At 35.0% G+C, this 25,435-nt stretch overlaps 1 protein-coding gene across 2 annotated transcripts in view; it reads right to left on the reverse strand.

Moving 5' to 3' along the window:
- NUP205 (nucleoporin 205kDa) overlaps window positions 1-25,435 on the reverse strand; it is a 78,887-nt gene that overhangs the window by 44,042 nt on the left and 9,410 nt on the right. The window contains exons 4-19 of one of the 2 annotated variants that reach the window (XM_005860687.2): window positions 25,003-25,147; window positions 24,448-24,607; window positions 23,445-23,673; window positions 21,396-21,560; window positions 17,879-18,054; window positions 14,684-14,800; window positions 14,373-14,510; window positions 12,746-12,896; window positions 11,299-11,504; window positions 8,801-8,983; window positions 7,599-7,649; window positions 6,759-6,968; window positions 3,939-4,038; window positions 3,451-3,588; window positions 1,469-1,658; window positions 635-755 (exon numbers count right to left, since the gene is read on the reverse strand). In XM_005860687.2, the coding sequence (XP_005860749.1) occupies window positions 635-755; window positions 1,469-1,658; window positions 3,451-3,588; window positions 3,939-4,038; window positions 6,759-6,968; window positions 7,599-7,649; window positions 8,801-8,983; window positions 11,299-11,504; window positions 12,746-12,896; window positions 14,373-14,510; window positions 14,684-14,800; window positions 17,879-18,054; window positions 21,396-21,560; window positions 23,445-23,673; window positions 24,448-24,607; window positions 25,003-25,147 (2,480 nt within the window). Of the gene's footprint in view, window positions 1-634; window positions 756-1,468; window positions 1,659-3,450; window positions 3,589-3,938; window positions 4,039-6,758; window positions 6,969-7,598; window positions 7,650-8,800; window positions 8,984-11,298; window positions 11,505-12,745; window positions 12,897-14,372; window positions 14,511-14,683; window positions 14,801-17,878; window positions 18,055-21,395; window positions 21,561-23,438; window positions 23,674-24,447; window positions 24,608-25,002; window positions 25,148-25,435 lie in introns of both variants that reach the window. The other variant, XM_014535135.1, reaches the window with a different exon arrangement.

Genomic DNA, 25,435 nt, shown 5'->3' on the forward strand with positions numbered 1-25,435 from the left:
ATATCATTAAATTGTTGTTTTATGACCTCTTCATTACATACTAAATTCTACAGAATTTAACTAAAGTATAAAATAAAATTCTCATCTTTAGAAATCTACTACTTTCACTAGTTTTATATTTCTGGGCTGAGAGATTAGATACTACTCAATCTCCATAGGAAATTTAGCAGGATGTTAAAAGTAATATCAAATGAAGTGACACAAATGCGGATCATCAGAAATCCATAGAAGTAGACAACTCACAACAGTGAGACACACTCAGCAGTGCAGAGGCTCACTCGGAATACAGTTGACAGAGGGTGAGACGATAGAAGCAAGAAACAAACAGAAGTTGCACTTACAACCTAATTACTGTAAAGAGCTCAGAGTAGCAACAGTCTCATTAGACATTACAATCACATACTATGTATAGATAGTATAATCAATTCTACAGTCTATGTAATATCACTGTGGTATTTGTTAATTTCTTCAAATATAAAGCACAGCTCTTTATACAAGTAGGTTTTCACCCAGCATACATAAGTACACTTATTCTTGGAGAATTTTCTCACAAACAATACAATTCCTCCATAGACACTGTGACTTCCGTATGAACTCAGATGCACCAAAAATTAACAACAACAAAATCCGTTACCTGGTCTTGTGTGAAATCTCCAACCAATTTTATCTGAATATTGGTGTTGCAAGAAATACAGCAGAGGATCTTGGCACTTTCAAAAGCCAATTCCGGATTAGTATTGCCATGATACAGGTATCTTTAAAGCAAGAAAACATTTGAGGAATAATGTAATGAGATTTGGCTTCTCATTTGTCTCAATAAAGAACATTTAGAACCAGGGCTTCTCCCACCCATATAGCACTTTTGGTTAAATTAGACAACTGTTTCCCCTTCTAACCATGTTCAGCTTCTTATGGGTTGAATCGTGTTCCTCCAAAAGTCCTATGTTGATATCTAAACCCATAGTGACCTTGGAAAACAGGGTCTTTGGAGAAGTAGTCAATCAAGTTAAGATGTTGTTGTTAATAACTGGTGTCCTCATAGAAAGGAAACATTTGAACATTGACACACATAGGAAAAAAGCAATGGAGAGCTGAAGGCTGAGATCAGGTGATGCTTCTACATGTTCAGGAACACCAAATAATGCCAGCAAACAACCAGAAGCTAGAATATATACAGTAAAAAGTTTGCTCCCCAGTCCTATCCTCCAAATATCCACTTCCCTTACAGGAGACATACAAAATTAAGATATCATTTTATACTAGAATAGAACATAGAATAATTAGAAAGAAGAAAAATAAATTGTAAAGTAATTAAAATCACAGGAGACAGAGAAGGCAAGAACAAAATAAAGCACACAAAAAATAAAAATAAAAAAAGGTACATTAGGGATCTGTCCAGATTTGGAAATCAAAGCTAGAATCCCATCTGATTCATTTCATCATTTTTCTACCTACAACTATAGCTTACCTGGCAATATTCACCACATTATCAGCCTTCTTAGTTCTGGGATTGATTCCCTGCAAAAGCTGTTCTAAAGGAGAGACTATCAGAGCCAGTTGACTCTCTCTGAGAAGGTCCATAAAGAGATTTTCCTTTTGCAAAGTAAGATTGAGAAGTGCAAGGCAATGCTGTACCGATTTCTCTAAGTGTTTCTTCCCTATAAACCAAAAATGGACGTTAGAAAGTTCCACATGAATAGTAGAAACTCATAGTCAAGTCTTAGGAAAACAGATAAGGCCTGGCCAGTGTGTCTCGGTTGGAGCACCGTCCATGCACCAAAGGGTCACTGGTTTAATTCACGGTCAGGGCACATACCCAGGCTGTGGATTCAATTTCCGATCGGGGCACATAGGAGAGGCAATTGAGAGATGTTTCTCTCTCACATAGATGTTTCTCTCTCTCTCCCTTCCTCGCTCTCAAGTCAATAAAAACATATCCTTGGGTGAGGATTAAAATATAAGCATACACACACACACACACACACACACACACGCACACACGACAAGTTCTAGATTCAAAAAGCTTTCAAGTTCTCAAACTTTCAGCAGCAACTTCACAAAACTGCTCACCCATGCAAGTTATGGTAATTTTTGTGACTCAGATTCCTTTTATGCAATGGCTTCTAGGTCATTTTATTTTGTGTTGTATTTGTTGTTGATCCTCAGTTGAGGATATCGTCCATTGATTTTTGGAGAGAGTAGAAGGGAGAGGGAGACAGAAAGAGAGAAACATTGATGTGAGAAAGACACATCGATTGGTTGCCTCCCACATGTGGCCTGACCAGGGCCGGGGATCAAGCCTGCAACCGGGACCCTTTAGTCCTTGGGATGACGTTCTATCCACTGAGCCAAACCGGCTAGGGCTAGGTCATTTTTCCTGTACATTTTCCCTAACTATTTAGAGCAGTGATTTTCAACTAGTGTGCCACAAAAAAATCTTAAACCATACAATATCTGACTATTTAGTCAGGGGCATCGACCTCTTTTCCCTTAGATTATCAAATAAAATGACAACAGCCAACGCAACAATAGCCATCCAGTGTGAATGAATCAAAATTACATCTTTTTTTTGTCAGATAGGCAAAAAATATATTTTTTTGGTGTGACGATGAATTTTAGTCATTATGTGCGCGGTAAGATGAAAAAATTTGAAAATCGATGATTTAGAGTAATGGTTCTCAGGCATCTAGTGGGTAGAGGCCTACAATCCACAGGACAGCCCCTACAACAAAAGATTATTCAGCCCAAAATGTCAATGATGCCAAGGCCGAAAAACTAATTTAGAGTAATACATGCTCATTGCGGAAAATCTGGGAAATAAAGAAGCCAGAAACAAAATAAGGATCACTTATAATATTTTAAATTTAAAATACACAGGCTCTGAAGCCAAGCTGCTGAGGTTCAAATCACAGTCCTGGCACTTTCTGGGGGAGGATGTGAAACCTCTTTGTGCATCAGTTTCCTTATCTGTTAACTGGAAATAATAGTATCTACCACACAGGGCTTGCGTACAGATTAAATGCATTAATACATGAAATGTGCTTTTAAAAGCACAAAATGCATAGTAAGCAACCAATAAATAAAAACAATTATTTATTTAACATTATGTACCAGGCACTATAGCAAGTGCTTTTACAAATATTATATGGAAAAACAAACAAAAAGTACTTTAGATTTAAATGTAGGTATGTTAAACATGGTAAAGTGAAGGTCACTATAATTACCTATAAAGAATCTGCAGTGAGACAGTTACTGTGAGTCTCTTGTCCTTTACTATGCTTTCACTTTTAATATATTTTCATTGTATGACTCCCTGACAACACTACTGTAGATAGAGAATCTTACTGTGAAAAAGATCTTCAGAGGTCATTTGATTATTTCAAACCCTCAGTTTACAAAAGATAAAAATACCAAGACTGTTTTTGAGACATAAGACACGCAGGCACGTACCAGGGAAAGGGGCATAGGTGTCCAGCTGCTTAACGCCTTCTTCCAGTAAACTAAGTGCAAGCTCCAACATGGGTGACTCATTTAGAAGATGATACATCAGGCTAAATCCCGGGGGCTTATAAGCTATGATTTCTTCTCCTAAATAGAACACAGTCCAAGAGACGGTGAATTAGTATTTTTCTCACACTCCTGAATGTGAGGAATGTATGAGACATAAATTAAATGGCATTTAAACAGACCAAGGCCAAGTTTCAATTTAGAGACAATGATACAAACTGTATACCGTAGTAAATCCCCAAAATGCTGATCTGCATACAGCAATAAATCACCTATAATGTTAACTCACTAAAGAATCTGTAAGGCAATGTTCTTCAGCTTCCATTCAGTAAAATTTTACTTTAATGGAATATAAATGACATAAAATGTATAAATTATAAATAGTTTTATAAATAGCTGACATCTTGTTTGAAAGTGATGGAATTAATTACCTTGTATTTCCACAAACTGGTCTACAAAATCTTCAAGTTGAGGCTCATAATCTCTGAGCAATTTGTAGAACACCTCCAAAACAACTTCAGCAACTTCCCACTATAGAAAGATACAAATATATCAGTAACAATAAAATAGTCCAAGGTGATAGCCAAGCCAGGCTTTTCCTTCTCCAACTTTTCTCCAGAAATGAGTGAAGTCCATGTCTACTTTATTAATTTATACAAAGCAATATAGAAATCCCAATTCATTTTGCTTTATTTTGCTAAATGATAATGAACTGGCCAATTTTTCAAGGTAAACATTTGTAAAAGTATTATTTTTAAAGAAATGTTTCTACACCTGATATTTGGGCTTCATTAGCAAATCTAAAGCACTTAATATCTAGTCACAGTCCATTAATAATTAACATCCAATTTGGACATATATTCTCTAAGAATCTCATTGGGAAAAGATCTGAGAAATCATCTCCTCTAATCACCCGTATTTCCCGGGTGAAGTGACTGAATGGTTTCCACGAGACCATAAAGCTTGGCAGCAAACATGTGGGAGGTCAAGCCCTGAACTTCTAATCCCAGACCAGTGTGCTATCCTGTGGCTCTCGCCAAAGATGTTAACAAGACATAATCACTGCTAGGCTTGCCCCAAAAGAACCCATCATCACCTCTTTGTTAAAAATAATTTAAAAACTATGTAACAGAAAGAAAAAATATTTATGCCAAAGGAAAAATACAATAGTACAGACAGTAAAATTAAAACTTTATTTTAAAAATTAATTGCATAGAATTTTTTAAAAGCTGAATTTGGTAATTATACACAGATTTGTTTTATAGATTATTATTTCCACTGCACATAATTTTATCAAGGCTGAGTTTGGGAATTGGGACTATATCATGATTTTTTTAAACTACTATTTTAAAGTTATTCACTTTTTCTATATTTCCAAAAATTTTAAGATCATTTATTTAAATAAAAAAGGTTTATCACCACATAATAATGGATTTCAGGACTGAAAACATACACATTGCCTCTAACACTCTACACATTTATCAAGCTATCTCAATCCAAAGCACTGTTTTTGTGAGAAGCCAGTGTTCTAAAATATAGTGCTGAAGTTAAACCTGAAGAAGACATTCAAGTGAAATCAATTCACAAAACTGAGGGAAATTTTCTTGGGGTAAATATGTTGGGGAGGAACTGAAATTAATGATGGCTAGGGAAAGCAGCAGCACTTGAAATGCAGACATGCATGGGCGAAGAGTAGTAACACCCATAAGGGCATGGCTGACTAAAGCTCTGAACACTTAGGTCATAATGACCTTTTTAAGAAAAGAAAAATAAGATATTTAAAACAAATGCCCCCCAAAATATCAGGACACTTTGTTAAAGAGATTGCAATTATCAGCATCCATTAGCCATCAAAATAACTTTTATGAGTGAGTCATAATTACTACTATTGTTTTATCCATTAAGGGAATATATGTTACCAAGGTAATTCTAGAGCCTAAATAAAATGTATACCCCTCTTGATGTTTATTTTTGCTACATGAGAAGCAAAAATTATGAAGCCATTGACCAAAAAAAAAACAAAAAAAAACTTCAGTTACCTGGGACTTAATTAGAAACAAACTATATTTAGTGATAAGGCAATGACTAAACTATGCTAGATAAAAGTAGTAATTATGCAGTCATTAAAAAGACTGTTTTCAATTATTATTAACACATAAAAAAAATCCTCTTATGGTTTAGTGGCCAAAACAATAAAACTAACGTAATTAATTATCTCAACTTAAGTACATCTGCATAGGATAAAGACGAAGTAGTTATCTTTCCTTTGGCACCAGGATTACGAATGATATAATGTCTTATATTTTTCTATATTTTTCCGAACTGTCCCAAATGAGCATAAACTTAAATCTTATAATCATTAATACAAAAAAAAAAAACAAACCCCAATAGGTTCAAAAACAGCAAACTTTAAAAATAAGGTAGAAATGTACCTACAAGATACATGTGAGGATATTCTGTGAGGCAATAAACAGTATTATAAACTAAAGTGAATTACTATGCTTGATCTTAGCCAAAAGGCCAAGAAGCAATAAACTAAAGTGAATTCTGTCAGAACCTGGAAAGGTCTCTTACATAGCTTAGTGGGTAATGCCTGGATATGGAAGCAGAGTCCTAGGTTCAAATCCTGGTTCTGGACCTTAGGCAAGTTCCTTAACCTTGCTTGCTAAGCCTCCATCTGTAAAATGGGAATATTAGTAGTACCTGCCTCACACTAAAATTGGAGTTAATAAGATGATAAAAACGATAAACTCAGTTGTGATTGTGCTGCAACCAGAGCTAATGTGCATAAATATCAATGCTCCCTCAGCTTCTATCCATAGCAGACACTTAATGGATCATAGTACACTTTCCCACTAAGCCAGAAGTGCTACTAATCAAAATAAATTGGTGCAAGTTAAAACTTATTTCGATCCCTAACCTAAATCATTCCTATAAAAAATAGTGTTTTCAACTGACAAAGGTGTAACATTTTTGGTTTCATTTTGCTCAAAGTTTGTTCAATTAAGGACATTAATGACTGTGAATTCATATCAATTAAATTACTGATCACTAAAAGTCAGTGCTTTGGTTTTAATGCCCAAAATTATTTTTAATGCATATACACTAATCAGACCATAGACATTTCAGTATTAAGACTGTGAAGCTTACTAACTTGCAAAAGCTAAAATGAATCTGTAGTATCTTATACCTTTAATAGAAAAAGTAGCAATAAATGAATAAGGAGAAAAAAGTTTTTCTCTGAACGTAACCTTTTCAGCTGCTCTCCGGTAAGCTCTTGTGCGGAATCGGAGAAACACAGAATCTCTAAGGAACTGCAAATAAGGATCAAAGCCAGGGGGCCTCAGTCCGGCACCCAAATTAGAAGGAAATGAGCTCTCCACCAGAGTACTAATAAGCTGGCAAAAGGCCCGTGTCAACGGGTATTCTTCACACCGGGATTCTATTTCATTTAGTTCAACCTTCCAAAGAAAAAGAAAGAAAAATTGATAACATAAAAATATGTTATAAGGTGCTATAAAGTGCCAAGCACTTTGCAGACATTAACTCATTAATATTGTTAAAATATCACACCAAAACACACAAAACAGATTATTACCATTATTCATTTAAAGAAAGAAACACAAAAGTATTATATACTTAATTTTAGCCAAAAGCCCAGGAAGCGATACAAAGTATTACTAATACATGAATCTAGATCAATCACATGGAAGGATTTCAAATTCTCACATACTGTTTCCAACTTTGAAGTGAAAGTAGAAATCTTAAGTATTCCTTTAAGAAAGAGAGAGGGAGCAAAGAGAGAGAAGAAAAGAAACAAAGTCCCACTTCAGGTTGACTCAAGTAACCTAATTAAATTGAGTTCAAATCAAACTTTCAGTCTGGATGGCTGCCGTGTAACATCCTTTTCTAATGCTGAAACCTAATGTACTTTAGTTCTTTTTATTAAAAGTTTCAACACTGACCAGCAAACCCTTCAAATGAAAATACATTAAATTGGAAAACTATAGAAACTTAATAGTGTAAGAATAATTCCTAGTGAATCATGTGATTGTATAAATATAGCATTCAAACTAAAAGGAAAACTTTACCTCTATACCAACAGCTTGCCTCTGGCTTGGAACCCTTACGGTCTGCAGTATCTTAAAATAATAAAAATGAGAAGTTAGGAGCATTCCTCATTCACCAATGAAAAGTAGTGGCTTTGCAATGTAATAGTCATATCCCCACCCACCACATCCACATATCTGACAATGTCAATCAGAACTGACAACTGAGAAGTCTCCATGGACTTCCATTAGCAACTGTGTCGTGGTCGGGCAGAACTTCCAGTTACCTGGGCTTCAGAAAACTGGTCATTTCTAAGTGCACACAAGATATGTTTTCTGCAAATTTCCTCTCAGATATTCGAGGAATGAATTTTAAAAGGATTTATGGGATGAAATCTCACCAGTGTTCTAGAAAACTAAGTACACTTGTTCAGAATAGGTTTCTTATGTTGGCAGAGTTTTGAGTTAAGATGTTCTGTCCTGACCTTGCTAGAGGCAAACATAGTCTATGGTATAAGTAATTATATTTCATGTCAAGCTACTTAACTGTCTTGCAAGTTAAGAATATACTATTAGGTGGAGGCCTTTAAAAAAAGTCTTTCTCTAAGGACAGAACTGTCTCATTAACATCTTCAGGACACATGTTAGAACATAATTAGAATAGTTTACTCCTTCCAAACAGTTGCTTCTACGAATAATGTGTTAGATTCACAGGCCCTCCTTATGTTGTACTACTTCTAAGACAAACACAAAGTCCATCCAACCATTTTCCTAGCAATCACGCAAATGTACCTCTGTATAGTCCATCCTTAATTTCTTTTACCACATATAGAATAACTACGGTATACCTTGACAGAAAAATTCCAATATGGCTTACATCTAAAGAAAAGAAAAATAGGCACTCCCCACATTTAATGAGTTTAGATGACTTCTGAAGGCTTATATCATCCTGGTCTCAAAGACAGGGTTGAGGAATTTTGTCCATTCATTAATCTCTTACACTGAAAAACTAAGTCTTAAGAGAAGAACCAGTCTCCAGTAACCTAGTAAAGTTGTCACAGATCCAAGAGGAAAAACCAAGCCTATTAGTTTCTAACGCTCAGGAGGGAAATGGTAACATTCTACTTGAGAAGTTCATGGTATATTATAAGTTTCAAGTTGGATGCTCTTGCTTCTATAATATTATCAAGCCTCACTTTCCAAACTAAACTAATGTAAATGAATATAGGAGCTCATAACACTACCTGAGTGTATTCCAACGACTGCCAGAGGAAAGCAGCGATCTCGGGCGACTTGCCAAAAGCTGCCAGTGTCCTCAGTAGTTCGGCTTTCAGAACAGGGGGAATACTGCATTGCAGGAGTCCCAGAATCACCACCACAGGGGTCCACTGAGGATGTTCACAGAGTGCCAGACGCGCATTTTCACTCTGAGCATTGGACACAAAAAGAACAAGAGACTTTCCATTTACAAAAGCTAAGAAAAATGACCAGCAATCACGCAAATGTCTAGCATCTGCATCACGGGCTTAATACGTCCTAAAATAAAGGTAAGCCAGTGGCTTAAGCTTGAAGTCTACCAATGGATCAAGTCAGATCACTAGCTCAGTCAGTGTAAAGAATGGAAGAGAAACAGCCTCTGTAGAATTACTTTTAGAGCCCTAAGCATGGAAAATAATACATGCAGAGATAAATGGTCTGCCAGGTCACATAAATCTTACCTAGGCACTCTAAATCCTTTCTGAAACAATGTAATATATTCTACTTGTAATACAATATGTAAATGGATAAATACTTGTCCTTTACTGACATATATGGTATCAAATACCACTCCATTTTAATTCAATGAGAAATAATTACTTTAAAAAAAATCCTCACCCAAGGATAGGTTTTTATTGATTTCAGAAAGAGGAAAGTTGGGGGAAGGGAGAGAGAGAGATAAAGAAAGAGGAGTGGGGAAGAAAAACACTGATATGAGAAAGGAACATTGATAGGTTGCCTCCCACACACACCCCAACTTGGGCCAGGGATGGAACCCGAAACCTAGGTATATGCTCTGACCAGGAACCAAACTCCCACCTTTTTGGTGTATGGGACAACACTCCAATCAACAGAGCCACCTGGCCAAGGGATGACGTTATGTTTGATGTTTAATAATATTATGGGGGGGGGGAACTATTCCTATCCTTCAGTTAGAATGTCAGTCTGAGCAACTACTCTTTACTCTGGTGAATCATAGAAACACTAGAAGAGACTTCTGAGCAGAGATATTACGTAATGAAAATAATGTATTTTTACAAAGACTAATTTGGTAGTGGCAGGTAAGATGGCTTGGTGTAAGGAGAGAGAAGAAGAGTAATTCAGTAAGTAACTTTTCTTTTTAATTAAAGATATTGTTTTTTAAAAATTTTTAAAATATATTTTTATTTCAGAGAAGAAGTGAGAGGGAGAGAGGAATAGAAACATCAATGATGACAGAGAATCACTGATTGGCTGCCTCCTGCTGGGGATCAAGCCTGCAACCCGGGCATGCGCCATGATCAGTGACTGGGAATCGAACTGTGACCTACTGTTCATTGGTTGACGCTCAACCACTGTGCAACACCGGCTGGGCTAAAAATATTCTTTATGGGGCAAAGGGGGGAATGGAGACATCTGTAACAGTGTCAACAAGAAATTAATTATGGGACAACACTCCATAATTTTAAAAATATTCTTTATGTACACACACATCCACACCTATGCAGGGAAATTCTCTAGGATGAGCACCCAACAATTGATTTTTATTTGCCCTTATGAATATTTTTCCAGGTTTAGGCTGTTATTTCTTTCTTTTTTTAAAATATATTTTATTGATTTTTTTACAGAGAGGAGGGAAGAGGGATAGAGAGTTAGAAACATCGATGAGAGAGAAACATCGATCAGCTGCCTCCTGCACACCTCCTACTGGGGATGTGCCCGCAACTAAGGTACATGCCCTTGACCGGAATCAAACCCTGGACCCTTCAGTCCACAGGCCAACGCTCTATCCACTGAGCCAAACTGGTTAGGGCTACGCTGTTATTTTCTTACAAGCTTATGGCAATAAGCAGGACTACCATAACTATATCTTCTAAAGAACTGAAGAACAAAATTCTATAGGAGGCTTCCCATAAAGATGGCACAGTAGGTAAACACAGAGCTCACCTCCTCCAACAACCACATCAAAATTACAACTAAATTACAGAACCACCATCCTTGAGAACCTGAAAACCAGCTGAAGAGAACGCTTATAACTAAGGATAGAAAGAAGCCAAATCAAGACTGGGTTATAAAATGAAATATGAAACAAAGCTAAATAAAACAAAACAACAAAACATAATTCTATATATGTGCTAAATTGATCACTAATAAATTTAGTGATATACAGCCCTAACCGGTTTGGCTCAGTGGATAGAGCATCGGCCTGTGGACTCAAGGGTCCCAGGTTCGATTCTGGTCAAGGGCATGTACCTTGGTTGCAGGCACATCCCCAGTAAGGGAGTGTGCAGGAGGCGGCTGATCGATGTTTCTCTCTCATCGATGTTTCTAGCTCTCTATCCCTCTCCCTTCCTCTGTAAAAAATCAGTAAAATATATATTTTTTAAAATAAATAAATAAATTTAGTGATATTCAAGCTTAATACACAACAATATGGGGCTCCTTAAAATGCCCAGTACTAGAAAGCAATAAAATTACACTCTCATGCTGTGGATGGGTTACTTACCCAAGTAATGATGGTAGACGTGAGCTGTAAAAAAGCAATCAGTCCATCCTGCTCCTTCTGGGTGATGCCACGCGAAGGTAGGTGGCGGTAGTGGACACTGTCTGCACTAGGAAGATCCTTCCGGAGGTGTTCATGGTAGAGCATTAAGGAGTGAAAAAAATGTTCCCAGGAAACAGGACTGCCCCCTGTTCCCTGAATATTTTCAACTGTAAAAAAGACAACACATAATTTTCTTTCAAAAATGTCTAAGCACTTGCTTGGAAATGGAGGAAGAAAACAAACTTAAAATAATAAACGTGGTCTTTGTCCTAGATAAGTAGTGTGCTGAAAATGGGTTAGGCCCGACTGGCATGGCTCATTGGTTGAGCATCGACCTATGAACCAGGAGGTCACAGGTTCAATTCCCCGTTCAGGGCACATGCCCAGGTTTTGGGCTCGATCGCCAGTAGGGGGCGTGCAAGCAGCAGCCAATCAATGATTCTCTCTCATCATTGATGTTTCTATCTCTCTTTCCTTCTTCCTTCCTCTCTGAAATCAATAAAAATATATATTTTTTTTAAATGGGTAAAATCCACTTGTGAGCTAGAACTCTGGATTAATCTGTCCTCAGGTCTAGGAATGGGTGGTGCCCATGTAAATGCAAAGATTAATTACTTTGGATGTCAGTTATCTACTTCATATCCAGGAGAGCTCCTCTGTGTTGTCATGTAAGTATACAGGGCTACTTCTCCCACCAAAAATTCCCCAATGTTGAGTTTAAATTCTCAGAGAAAGAGATAACTAACAGTCTAGATTTGTAATGACACTGCTCATTACATACCAAGCACTGGAAGCAAAAGCACAGCATATAAGACAAGCAAGCCAGGCAGATCACACTTCCAAACATGGCTCCCCAATTACTTGTGACTTTGGGTAAATTACTTCTCTAAACCTCAATTTCCTCACATAAAAAACGAAAGTAATAATATCTACCTAATAAAGCAGATGTTTAATAAATATTTCTTTCTCTTCCCTTTTGCAGTGTTTTTGGCTTAACCAGACTCAAGTCTGAAAATTAAATGAGGAAACTGGGAGAGGGTCGAAAGAAAAACTATTAAGCACAGAAATGTAGAAGGCACACACTCATTAAAGACATCAAAATTACTTGGCAGGGGGATATAGTTTGCTTTGAGCACCAGATGTGTTCTTTAAAATTGTTATATATAAATTTTTATTTCTTAAACTGAACTGTATTTTATAAAGCAAATGGTAAAATTCCCCAACCTGTGAGAACATAATCAAGGCATCACTGTGCATAAAGCCACTGTGTATTACTTTCCGTTATTATAGAAGTAATTTATACACCTGGTAGAACCTATCACAAATAAACAATATTCTTTAATAGAAAGGGGAATACTGAACTCAAGAATGTTAGAACAAATTTAAACAACATCTAGATTTTTCTTACCATGACTACTACCATTGACTTTGAGCAGGCTAAAACAGTAGTGGGCACACTGGGGCCCATTGGCCAATCCCTGGAGCATTTTCAGATAAGGAATATAAATAGTTGGAGGCAACAGGTCACCCATTTGCCTAACAAACTTTGACAAGACAACCTGAAATAGGTAGAAACCATTAGTTTACATAAAGCATATCTTAAATTTAAGGCAACAGGGACTAGCTAATAAAGACTATATATTAACTAAAACTAATTAAGTGCTCTGATTTAAGCCCCCAAAGCCAAAATAATCTGGTATTCTACTTATGAAAATTTGTTTTTTTAAGCTTGCCACTAGCAATTTAAATATCTCAATGTCTCAGAACATCAGACTATTCACATTCTAAATATGCAAAGCAACTGAAGAAACTTACCCATCTAAAATTAACCAGCAAATTCAAAGATATACCTAGAAATCAGAGTTACTAAATTCCAATCAAATTTAGTATAAAGACCTGCAACCTGAAAGAATATTTTATGGTAGCATAAACATATTTTGTTTTGTGTTCCAGCCAATACCTACACTCCTGCAAGTTCACTTACTAGCTTTTCCTTACTTATCCTTTAAATCTATTATCAACAGCTAAAAATATTATTCAGAATCATTAGTTGGAACTCAGAACTGAAAATGTAGAGATCTCTGGAAATTACTGTTAAATCTGTTAGGTGTAACAATGGTTTTGTAAGTACGTACAAAAAACAGGCTTATTTTTAAGAGCTATTAACTTAACCAATGAGAAGTGAAATGTCATGCTGCCTATAATTTACTTTAAAATAATCCAGCGAAATAAAAGTAGGAAAAAAATAACACTAATAAATAAACCAAACATGACAAGATGTTAGTAGCTATTAAATTAAGATGCTGGGTGTTCATTATAATTAAACTCTCTTCCATGTTCAAGAATTTTCACAATAAAGTTTTTTTTAATATCTTAGAATTTTAATAAATCCTTCTCTAAAACATTTTTAAAGGGGAGAAATATGAAACAAATGTAAGAAATCAGTAAAAAGAAGTGGTATCTGATGTTGGACTCAGCATAAATGAAAATTAAACACATGAAAGCTGCTAGAACAGGAAATCCCAAAGACAGATGTGGCAATCTGTCTCATTTGCTACAGCATGTCACACTTTAGTTAATGTAGGGTAAAAAATGAGCTTTTCCTACACTATCAACTGACTCACATGCACTTTGTCATCAATTATAACTTCTAAGCTTCTTCCTTTAGTACTTGTTCCGCTCCTATCTTCCCCAACTTGTTAAGAATGTGTATTGATTAGTGCCATGCCTATGGAGGACAGACTAATACTAATAAAATTCAAGGAAATTACACATAAAGAGACTAGATACCTTTCCCATCTCTAAGGATTTGACACCTACCTAGTATGTTCTAAAAGCCTGACTACATAAACTCCAAAATAATGAGAACTTAAATTTAACAGTTTCAAATTTCCTTTAAAAGGAAAAAGTGTAAATTTCTAAAGATTATATATTAGTGGCCATTTGTGTTAACAGCAATAACATCGGGCAAAAACATTTTTCATGTTTTCAGGACTCCCAATTACCATCCCAGAGTAGAAAAAGGAAGAGCTCACCTGGCGTTGAGGGGGTCGCTGATGAGCCACCCCAAGGTAAGAACCTAGGATGGTGGTAGTCTGCAGAGGCTCTGAGGGACACCAATATTCCAAAGCAAGCTCCAAATTAAAAGGGTTCTTTCTATATAGCTCACCAATCTGCAAAGAGTAAACATAACTATGGAAAAATGTCTATAACTCAAAAATTACTTTTAAATAAAAATTTACATTTTTAATGAATTCACTTAAGAAGTTCGACCTAAAATTTTCCAAAGTTAAAGAAAAAATAATGGAAGAAGGGAGATGACAATCCACCCAATAAAATGGCTTACCAAGAGCATTAAATGTTCCAGATCCCTTCTAAGTGAAATGGGGGGTTCATTACCCATCTGCATACTCATATGAATCATTCGAGCGTCTTCATCTGCCCGATTCCTCAACTGCTTCACCTAACAAATGTATTATATATGGTTTAAGAAGTAAATTTATTATACAAGTGAACAATACTGAAAGCAAGAAATCAGGCATTTGAAAGTGATTACATAAAAGAAAAACGGTTTAAATATCAATCCCACTTTTATGACATGAAGAAATATGGAAAACATTTTATTGTAAATAAATCCATAATTTATAGTATCTTAAAATTTCAATGTATTTTCCCCTACAGAAAAGTTGAGTCTATTTACAGTGTTTCTCAATGGAGACATTACTGACATTTTGGGCAGGACATTTCTTCACTGGTTTGGATTATCCTGAACAATGAAGGACGGTTTACTGGACTATCTACTAACTACCAAAAACACTGCGATAGTAAATGTAACAAGCAAAACTGGTCCCACTCATTTCCCAAACACACTCTGAAGGACATTACAGCCCTGGTTGAGAACTATTCCCTTACAACATTTGTGTGTACTAAATGCCAACTGAAATAAGAAACTCTTTCTTCCTTAAAAAAAAATATAGCTAGATAAATCCAAAATTATAATTGGAGATTCCAACAATCTTCTCTCAATATTCAATAGAACAAGTACACGGACAATCAGTATGGATATGAAAGACTTGTACAGCACTATCAACCCACTGATCAAAGACGTCTCAAGGAAAAATAGAAAATATATTAAATAGAACAAAAAAGAAAATACAACGTATCAAAATTTGTGACACAGCTAAAGCAGTAACTTGAGATAAATATATAACATTAAATGCTTATATTAGAAAAAAAGGTTTCAAATCAATAATCTTAGCCTCTACCTTAAGAAAAATTAGGTTATATTAAACCCAAAGCAAAAGGAATAATATAATAAAGTGCAAAATTAAAAGCAGGGAAATAAAGTATAAAAAAATCAATGAAGCCAAATCAATAAAATAGATAAACCTCTAGCTAGGTTAAATAAGAAACAAAGGGAGAAGACACAAATTAGTAATATTAAAATTGAAAGAGAAAATATCACTATAGATCCTATACACATGAAAAATTGTAATACAAGAATATTAGGGAAAACTTTATACCAATCAATTTGAATGGACAAATTCACTTACAGACACAAACCACCAAAGCTCATTTAAGAATAGACAACCTAAATAGTCCTATGTCTATTTTTTAAAATTATAGTATCCCAGAATTGTGAATAAATTCATTATTTATCCTACCCAAGCCATTTATGATTCTGTTTAATCAAATTACTCTCATCCTTCATTTCCAGATACCATTATTATTCCATAACCAAAGTCCCAGCTGTACTACTTTAAGCTGTACTACTTTAAGCCTTAACCTTTCTAAGGTTTCATTTCTGCAAATGTAAACTAAAAGGATTAGCAGGCTCCTTTCTATTCCAAATTCTGTGATTCTACCAAGTCCTTCAAGGTTGATGAAGGGTCAAGCTACCTGTTAAGTATTCCTTGACTATTCTAGTCCGAAATGAGCTATACTTAGCTTAAATAAATCCATAGTAATTTAGTGCCTATACTTCTCATTTACTTACTATTAGTACTTGTGTTTTTCTGTGTATATGTATCTTATCTCTCCAACTAAGTTATAAATTCTTTGCTGGCAGGCAAATGAATCTCCTACTTATTTGACTTCTTCACAACTCCTAGCATAGTACCTGGCAACATGAGAAACTCAATAAACATGATTCATTAAATAATTAAGCACTGCTTGCCTTATGGATACTTTTTCAATTTGCCTTATGTTTTTCAAAAGGTATGATATCAGAACACACATGTCATTACAAGTGTAGATTCTTTAAGAGTGCTTTTTTTGTAATAGACAAACACAAAAAGTGATTTTATAGAACTTTACTCCCTTTTATTTCCTGCCACCACCTTAATGGCTTTCTTGGAACAAAACGGCACAGAGCATATGCTATGAAGGACCTGTCTGAGATTGCTCTAAAAATCTTTTTTGGATCAAGCCCTTTATTCAAAAATAGCTTTTGTATCGATGTCTTTAATCCATTAAGTTACCTGTATCCATGCAAAAGCTCATTTATATACTACTAGAGACCCAATGCACGAAATTCGTGCAAGGGGCTCAGCCCTCGCAGCCCCGCTTCATCCAGAAGGTTGTCCAGATGGTCTTCCAGAAGGTCCTCTGGACTTCGTTCTGCTGTTTGGTCTAATTAGCATATTAGCTCTTTATTATATAGGATAATTGAGAATCTAGCCCTTGCTGGTTTGGCTCAGTGGATAGAGCGTTGACCTATGGACTGAAGGGTCCCAGGTTCAATTCTAGTTAAGGGCACATGCCAGGGTTTCGGGCTCAATCCCCAGTAGGTAGCATGCAGGAGGACGCCGATCAATAATTCTCTCTCAACATTTATGTTTCTATCTCTCTCTCCCTCTCCCTTCCTCTCTGAAATCAATAAAAATATATATTTTTTAAAAAGAGTCTAAATAATTATCTATGAAACGAGATTTTCCTCTATGCCTTCCAAATCATGTATAAAAATATATATAAGGCAACTTAGCATCAATCCCTAGAGTAGCAAGGTATTAATAATTTTCTACCCATACAAGCATTTTCATTTAACTATTACTTTCTCATTATAAATCATTCTCAATGTGAAATATTTTTTAGCTTATTCTCAGTTAACAGGTTTTATTATTTCACTGTCATGAATCACAAACTAATTCACAAGCTGTAACACAACTACTACAAATTTTAATCTATATTAAAAGTTTTATTAGTGACTAAAACAGTGATGGCGAACCTTTTGAGCTCGGCGTGTCAGCATTTTGAAAAACCCTAACTTAACTCTGGTGCCGTGTCACATATAGAAATTTTTTGATATTTGCAACCATAGTAAAACAAAGACTTATATTTTTGATATTTATTTTATATATTTAAATGCCATTTAACAAAGAAAAATCAACCAAAAAAATGAGTTCGCATGTCACCTCTGACACGCGTGTCATAGGTTCACCATCACTGGTCTAAAACATAAGATTAGTTCATTAATAAGTTTTAAATTATTTTATAAAATTCTTCTACTACTTTTTACTCATCCTAAATTAATTCCACCTACCTTCATTGGCATAAGTGCAAGAAAATCTGTGATGAGATTGTGGATTCTACGAATATAAAATTCATCCTGATAGAAGTTTTCTGACACCACTACGGATTCAGTGAGGAACAGGAAAACATTGTCAGCAATTGCGAGCTCTGCCATTGCTTCATCTGCTTCTGTGAATTCAGCCACAGCTAAAAATGTATTTACACAAACAGCACACAAAATAAAAGTTATTTAAACTAGATTATAATATCTCATAATATTGTTGATGTTCCAAAATTGCTCAACCTCCTAGCATACGCTATGCACAAAATAAAGACTCTGTAACTCTAATTCACAAACCCCAAAAAAGTACTGAAAAAATACATAGAAAACCACATGCTTTCATAAGTAACATTATGAGTGATAAAAAATTACATCAGAAATATACGATGTAACACTGATGTAGTCAGGGAGCTATTAATAAAGCATCAACATCTGAAAATGATGCTAAGGTTTTAATCTCAATAAAATTATCTGGATCATTCAGAAAAAGTCTTCACAGCCCACAAGTCAGACCAAAACCTGCATGACCACTTAAGTAGCCCTACTAATTGGTAATCAAGTAGCAAAAATTGAAAAACAAGTCTTAACCTAAAAACTTTTTGTTAGCTTTCTATTTGGAAATTTCAAACAGATTATCTAAAAAAAAAAAAAGACAAAACTTCCACATACCCAGCACCTAGCTTCAATATTATCCATTATGGTCAATCTCATTTCATCTAGATCTCCAAGCATTCCCCCTCTCTACCAAAATTAGATTCAAGCAAATTTCAGACAATTTAACATTTCACTCATATGCATTTCAAAAAGAAAATAAACCACATACACATAATGCCATTATCATATCTTAAAAAAATAATTCCTCAATATCAAATACCCAGACAGTCGTCAAATTTACAATTTCTCATAAATGTTATGAAAGATTGTTTTCCTTTTTGCTTTTATAATTTGTGCAGTTTGCTTGAAACTAGATCCAAATAAAAACTATACAATGCAATTAACTGATACATCTGTAGGCTCCTCCTACATCTTTTAAATTTTTCCCTGTCCTCTCTTTGCTGAAAAACTGGAACTTTGATCCTGTAGAGTTTTCCATGTGGCATGTGGTGTGGCATGCATCCCATCCAATGGTGCAGTTAACATTTTCTGTCCTCTGATTATACTAAAAATTAGCAGTTTTATCTAGAGAGACTTGATCTGACTGACATTCAATTTTTTTGGTAATAGTATATCTTAGGTAAAGTTGTGTCCTTCCATCAAAAAATACATTGCTGATTACTTCTTTTAAATTTTATACATAAAACTGCTAGTTAATTTTGCTGTAATCTGGCTTTAGAAAAGAACAGCTACATAGCTTATTCTGCTTGGCTCTCTTAGAGACCAAATACATAGAGTGCTACTGAAAGTATTTCCACTTCTTTGAAAAGGGTCAGGAATAGATATAAAGCAGGACAATCTCAAACCAAGGGCTTTTGTTTTGCATTTTAAAATAAAGCCTACATATCTACCTATTCCATGCAAACTCCTTGGGAACAAAATAGTTTCCTAATTCTTAGGATTAATAATGATTACTGAAGTTATTAAGTAGATATTAATAATAATAACAATAATTTCAAACCTTCACTTGAACTCATAAATGTTGGAATTAAAACTGTATGATGATCAATTCAAGAACTATTTATGGGAGACTATTCAGGTAATAAGTGGCATTAATAGCTTAATGTAAACTGAGTTTTAATGTTAAAATCAATATATACAAATTTTGTATAGTTTGGTAAAATTCCAAACATACCTTTATAAAATAATATAATAAATATGTTTGATAAGATTTTTCAGAAGTCTATGAAGAGAGTAGGAACTAATTTTTCAAAATTGAGATTTTTGTTAAAACCTGTCTGTATTATTTCAAGAAATAACCATTTCTGCAATATAAGATAAACAATGTCTTTTCTAGCAATTTTTAAAATTCAAACTTACAAAAATATTTTTATAGTTTAAAAATGTTAATATAATGTCCCTAATTATCAAAGCTTATAAAAGGGTATGCACATGTAAAGTTAAAGAGATTAAGTAGCCAAAATCTAGGACTTGAAATGGGGTCTGGATTCCCAGCCTATTTTTATCTACTATTCTATAGCCAACTACAGCATATTGTATGGTGCCTCTCCAGATCAGGGAATAGTACAGTAAATTATAGCAAAAGAATCTGATTAACCATCACATAGCCACTTAAAAGATTAAAGGGTAATTTTATGCCAGAAAAGTACTGAAATAAGACTTGTAAATCAATAAAGGGCTATACTCCAGAAACAGAATTTGTACATACATATAAATGTCTAATTAGCCACCTATCAGCTTTAATATAAAAAACATTTGTCCCTAGCTGGTTTGGCTCAGTGAATAGAGCATCGACCTGAACACTGAAGGGTCCGGGTTTGATTCCGGTCAAGGGCACATGCCTGGGTTACGGGCTCAATCCCCAGTAGGGAACATGTAGGAAGCAGCTGATCAATGATTCTCTCATCATTGATGTTTCTATCTCTCCCTCCCTCTCTCTTCCTCTCTGAAATCAATAAAAATATATATTTTTTAAAAACAACAAGAAAAAAACCACTTGGCCAAAGACAGACTCTTAATACAAAAAATGTTTTGTGCAGGCCTCTTGGGAATAGCATGTCAACTGTGAACAAAATGGTCTGGAATCATTATATTACTAATAGTGCCTTGGATGTACGAATACCTTTCAACACAATCTCAATAAAAATACTAAATGTAAAAAGTTCTGGAATCATACAAGTGATAAGACACTGGAATCTGTTGACACTCCAAAACTAGAAAACATTGACATGAATTATAAATTTTAATAAAAATATTTCCAGATTTACCATAAAAACAAATGACAACTCTTGGACTTCAAATTACAATGAAAGCATAGTTCTCATCCGTTAGAGTACACCACTACTTGAGTATGGTAATTACATGAATGTAAACAACACAACAGGATATGCTACAGTGAGTAACAAACTGTTAAGTCAGAATCCCACATCCATTCTTTTTTTTTTTTTTAATGTTTTTATTGATTTTAGGAAGAGAGAGAGAAACAGTGATCAGTTGCCTCCCATTCAGGACAGAACCCGAAACTTGAGCATGTACCCTGAATAGGAATCAGAAATAAACCAGCCACCTTTTGGCACACGGTAGGAAACTCAACCAACTGAGCCACACCGGCCAGAGCCCACATGCATTCTTGATTGATCCAAAGATCTCTTTTCTAATACTAATAAGGGAAATAGTATTTCATATAATTTCTTTTGGGAGACAAAGGGGAAAAAAGGTCTGTATTTTACCACCTTAACTAAGTTTCATTTAATACAACTCTGGGTATTTTTCTATGCTCCTGCTTATATATAGCAAAAATAACACCCTTTCCAAAATACCATTAAAATTGTTATGTTCTTTCTCATAACAAAATTACCTACAATCAATTTACCTGTCACATCAGGTAACTGAGATATTCCCCTCAATGCCAGTGCCCAGGCAAGTCGAACAGTGGCTTGCAGCCCAGGCAGTTTCCAAGGCTGCGAGTCTTGAAGGCGAGAGTGAACTGATGCAATGTACTGTCTCTCAGTCAAGAGTGGAAGCTGATGAATCATATCTGAAAACACAAAAATAGACCACTATGTGAAAAAGTAGAAAAATTTTCACTTAGATATACAGAAATGTCTGAAAATCACAGAATTCTCATCAAATTATGATTAACACTAAGGTTTGACAAACCAAAAATCATACACAAACTAAAAACAAAAGAAGAAATCAACAATAATCCTAAATTTTAATTCTATTATTTCCAGTGGTTTTTATGTGTACTATAAATAAATTAGAAAAATAAAGAGCTACTCATGTTTTCTGTCCATAAATTCTAAAATATAAATCAATGCTACTTAAATATCAAAACAGAATCTTACTAGATAAATAAGCCTGAATTTAAAATATTAAATAAAAGCTGACCAAAACAAAGAATGCAAATTGCAAACAAGTATCTACTCTGATTGTAACATAAATGAAATAGCCAAATGATAATTAAAGAATTTTCAATTTAAGTTCAGTTGTACTATGGTACCTCAATCAAGCACAGAATTCTGAATAAAATTAATAATAAATAAATAATGGGACACCACTGACTACCCAAGAATTCATTTACTTTACTTCATTATTTTCTTATATTCATTTTTTAAAATTTATTTTAATTTTATCAAAAGGAAGGGGGCTGAGAGAGAAACATCAATGTGAGAAACATCAATGGTTGCCTCTCGCATGCACCCTGACCAGGGTTTGAACCCACAACCTGGGCATGTGCCCTGGTTGAGAATCAAACCTGCCATCTTTTGGTGTATTGGACGACACTCCAACCGACTGAGCCACATCAGCCAGAGCTCTTACAAGTTCTTTTGATATCATCTTGTGAATAATTAGTTCAGTGATTCCCAACCATTAAAAACACAGTCTTTAATTTCCTATACTTTCAAAGTTTCTGTCTACTATTGTACATGCACTAATAATTCACTTCTCCCATTTATTAATCAAAGATATACAGAACAGAAATTATGAGTTAATCAACCTAAACACCTGAAATTGATACAATTACAGCCTAATGCCAAAACCTTTGATTATTAGCCTATGAAACTTCCCAGACATTTCATTAAGCTCTGAAAACTCCCAACTTACAAACTTCCATTAACACAGCCTACCCCTACTTAATTCTGTGCTTCACTGCATTCACTACAGGAAATCTGACCAATGCGATAGTTGGCAGCATTCCTATAGGAGTACAGGCGCTGCTAATTCTATGACACACACAGTCTATGTGACAACTTGATTGGAGGAAAGGGGCTACTGTGTTTTAAATAAGCCTTTCCCAGTGGCTAAGGATAGCCACCAAAGATGAGTGGGAAATGTCCATTCTCCTCACATACCTAATGAGAGGAGAGGTGGATTATACAATCAAAAGTGAACAGGGATAATTGTTAGAATAATTATAAATATCTATGACATTAAATGGCAATAATCTTCCTTTGCGGGAATCATTTTTGAGTCCTCAGTTCTAAGCAGTAACTGGTTATGTGATTACCAAGTAAAATTTTATCTACTTCAGAGAAAATGTAAGTCAAAGATGATATATTACTAAAAATGAGTTATCCTCCCTTAGAATGTTTTCATAAAAGGTGTGAAATATGAATAAATAGTAAAGAAACAAGCAATTAAGTAAATCAGGTATGTGTAACTCGTGAACATGTGTTACATAACCTCTAACACATTCCCATTCCAAAATCCAAAAGGACAACAGAAACATCTAGTAGGATTATAATTATTTTTTTAAATATAATCTTATATCTAAACAAATATGGCTGAATTGCACACAAAGGAATAAAAAGTACAATTTTTAACTTTAGTAGCTAAAATATCACCCTTCTTAAATGTTATCTCCACAATTTTATTAATAAGTATAAAATAGTGCATTAATAGGTATAAAACCCAATACCATCGCGCTCCTCTGTGCTTTGTTCTATAAAACTGATATCAAAGCAGTACAGAAGTGCCATGAGAAGAGCCAGATTCACCGCATCCAACGAGCCATTAGCCTCAACTGTCACTCTTTCCAAATGTCCAATAAGGAGCAGAGTGTCATCTTTTCCTAATGGTGACTGGCAAGCCCAGGAGAAAATGCTTTCTGCCAGAGACTGCCTGCACTCCTTGATGAGGTCAGAAACCTAGGATTAAGAATGTATGATTAAATATGTATATAGTAAACAAGTATCAAATAAAAGTATATAAATAAATCACAGTGAAGCCTGGTCTTATTCCAATATCTTAACTATCTTTTTTTATAAAGGATAACTAAATAAATGTATCTGACTCCTACAATCTCATCTCTGGAATTCTGAAAAAACCATATTGTTAATTCCTCATTCTTAAGTTCCAACCTCCTGTGTGGGATAACCAATTTCTTGAAAAGTTCATTCCAGAAAGAGAACTAGAATGGCACATAAGGGACTGGAACAGTGGTTCTCAACCTTCCTAATACCGCGACCCTTTAATACAGTTCCTCATGTTGTGGTGACCACCAACCATAAAATTATTTTCGTTGCTACTTCATAACTGTAATTTTGCTACTGTTATGAATCATAATGTAAATATCTGATATGCAGGATATATTTTCATTGTTACAAATTGAACATAATTAAGGCATAGTGATTAATCACAAAAACAATATGTAATTATATATGTGTTTTCCGATGGTCTTAGGCGATCCCTGTGAATGGGTCGTTCGACCCCTAAAGGGGTCATGACCCACAGGTTGAGAACCGCTGGACTAGAAAGAACCTAAAACAACCACAAGTCTATTTTTGCAGACACAGCTGCCTACACACTTAAATACATATTACTAATTTTCCTATGCCTGCACTAAAAGAATGTTCTAATTGTCATGATTTTTCTGCCTCTGAGATTTGACAACCCATGATCTGATCTTGTTGAAAACTTGCCTCTTTGCGATGCTTTTCACTGCCCAAACCTCTCTCACGCTGTAGTTTCTCAAACTCATTGTTCACATCAATCTGTGACACCAGAGTAAGAACTTTGTAAGTCAACCCTTGCTCCATTAGTTCATCTGTAAAGCGTGTTATCATGGAAACCAGTTCTGGACTGTAATGAAAAGAAATCAATAAACAAAATTATAATGAATAGTAATGGTTATACTTCCTCATCAGATGGATCCGGCAAACACTTTTTTGACAATAATTGCTGCATTACTGGAAACAACCAGGATGAATTATATCCCAGATCTCTTAATCCTTTTTTGATCACTGGGTTTCAATAAACTTCTAACCATAAATAACTGAATTATTTTTTATTTGTAAAAAACATCAAGTACATTTAACCTGTTGTGTCACTCGTGGCAGAATAAGAGAGTATTTATAACTTATGTTACACACATTACTTAAATTACATAGATGAAGGAGAAATTGTTATTGTTTCTATAATTCTAATTCTTCAAGTAATTTCTGATTAACCCCTGAAATCCTAAGAAGCAAACAGACCTGAGTTCGAGGGTCCATGTCTTTCCTCGTCTAGACTGTATCAAGGCTTTCAGAGAGTTCGCAATGCACCGCTTTCCATCCCAATATAGAAGAACAGCTACTAATCCTCTGGTGAGGCCAGGAAAATGTGGCTGCTGGTGCTCTCCTAGAAAAGAAAGTTGAGAAATAATTTAGTAAATAAGCACCTGTATTCAGCATGAGACAAAAATCACTACACCAATGTTCAAAGAAGTCACAGACTCTCAGGGCTTAAGGGGCCTTAAGGGCCCTCTACTTCAAACATCTATCCACTGTGTTATTCTCTTTCACCTGAAATCTTTCAAATATTTGGAAGTTTCTTCCCCTAGAGCCTTTTCTGAAACGTAAACAGCCTTTTCTTGTGTTTCATCTTCTTTACTCACCCTTTTAACTGCTCACCTTTGAGTAAATTCTA

This window comes from Myotis brandtii, unplaced genomic scaffold, assembly GCF_000412655.1.
Source record: "Myotis brandtii unplaced genomic scaffold, ASM41265v1 scaffold1384, whole genome shotgun sequence".
Classification (NCBI taxonomy): Eukaryota; Metazoa; Chordata; class Mammalia; order Chiroptera; family Vespertilionidae; genus Myotis; species Myotis brandtii.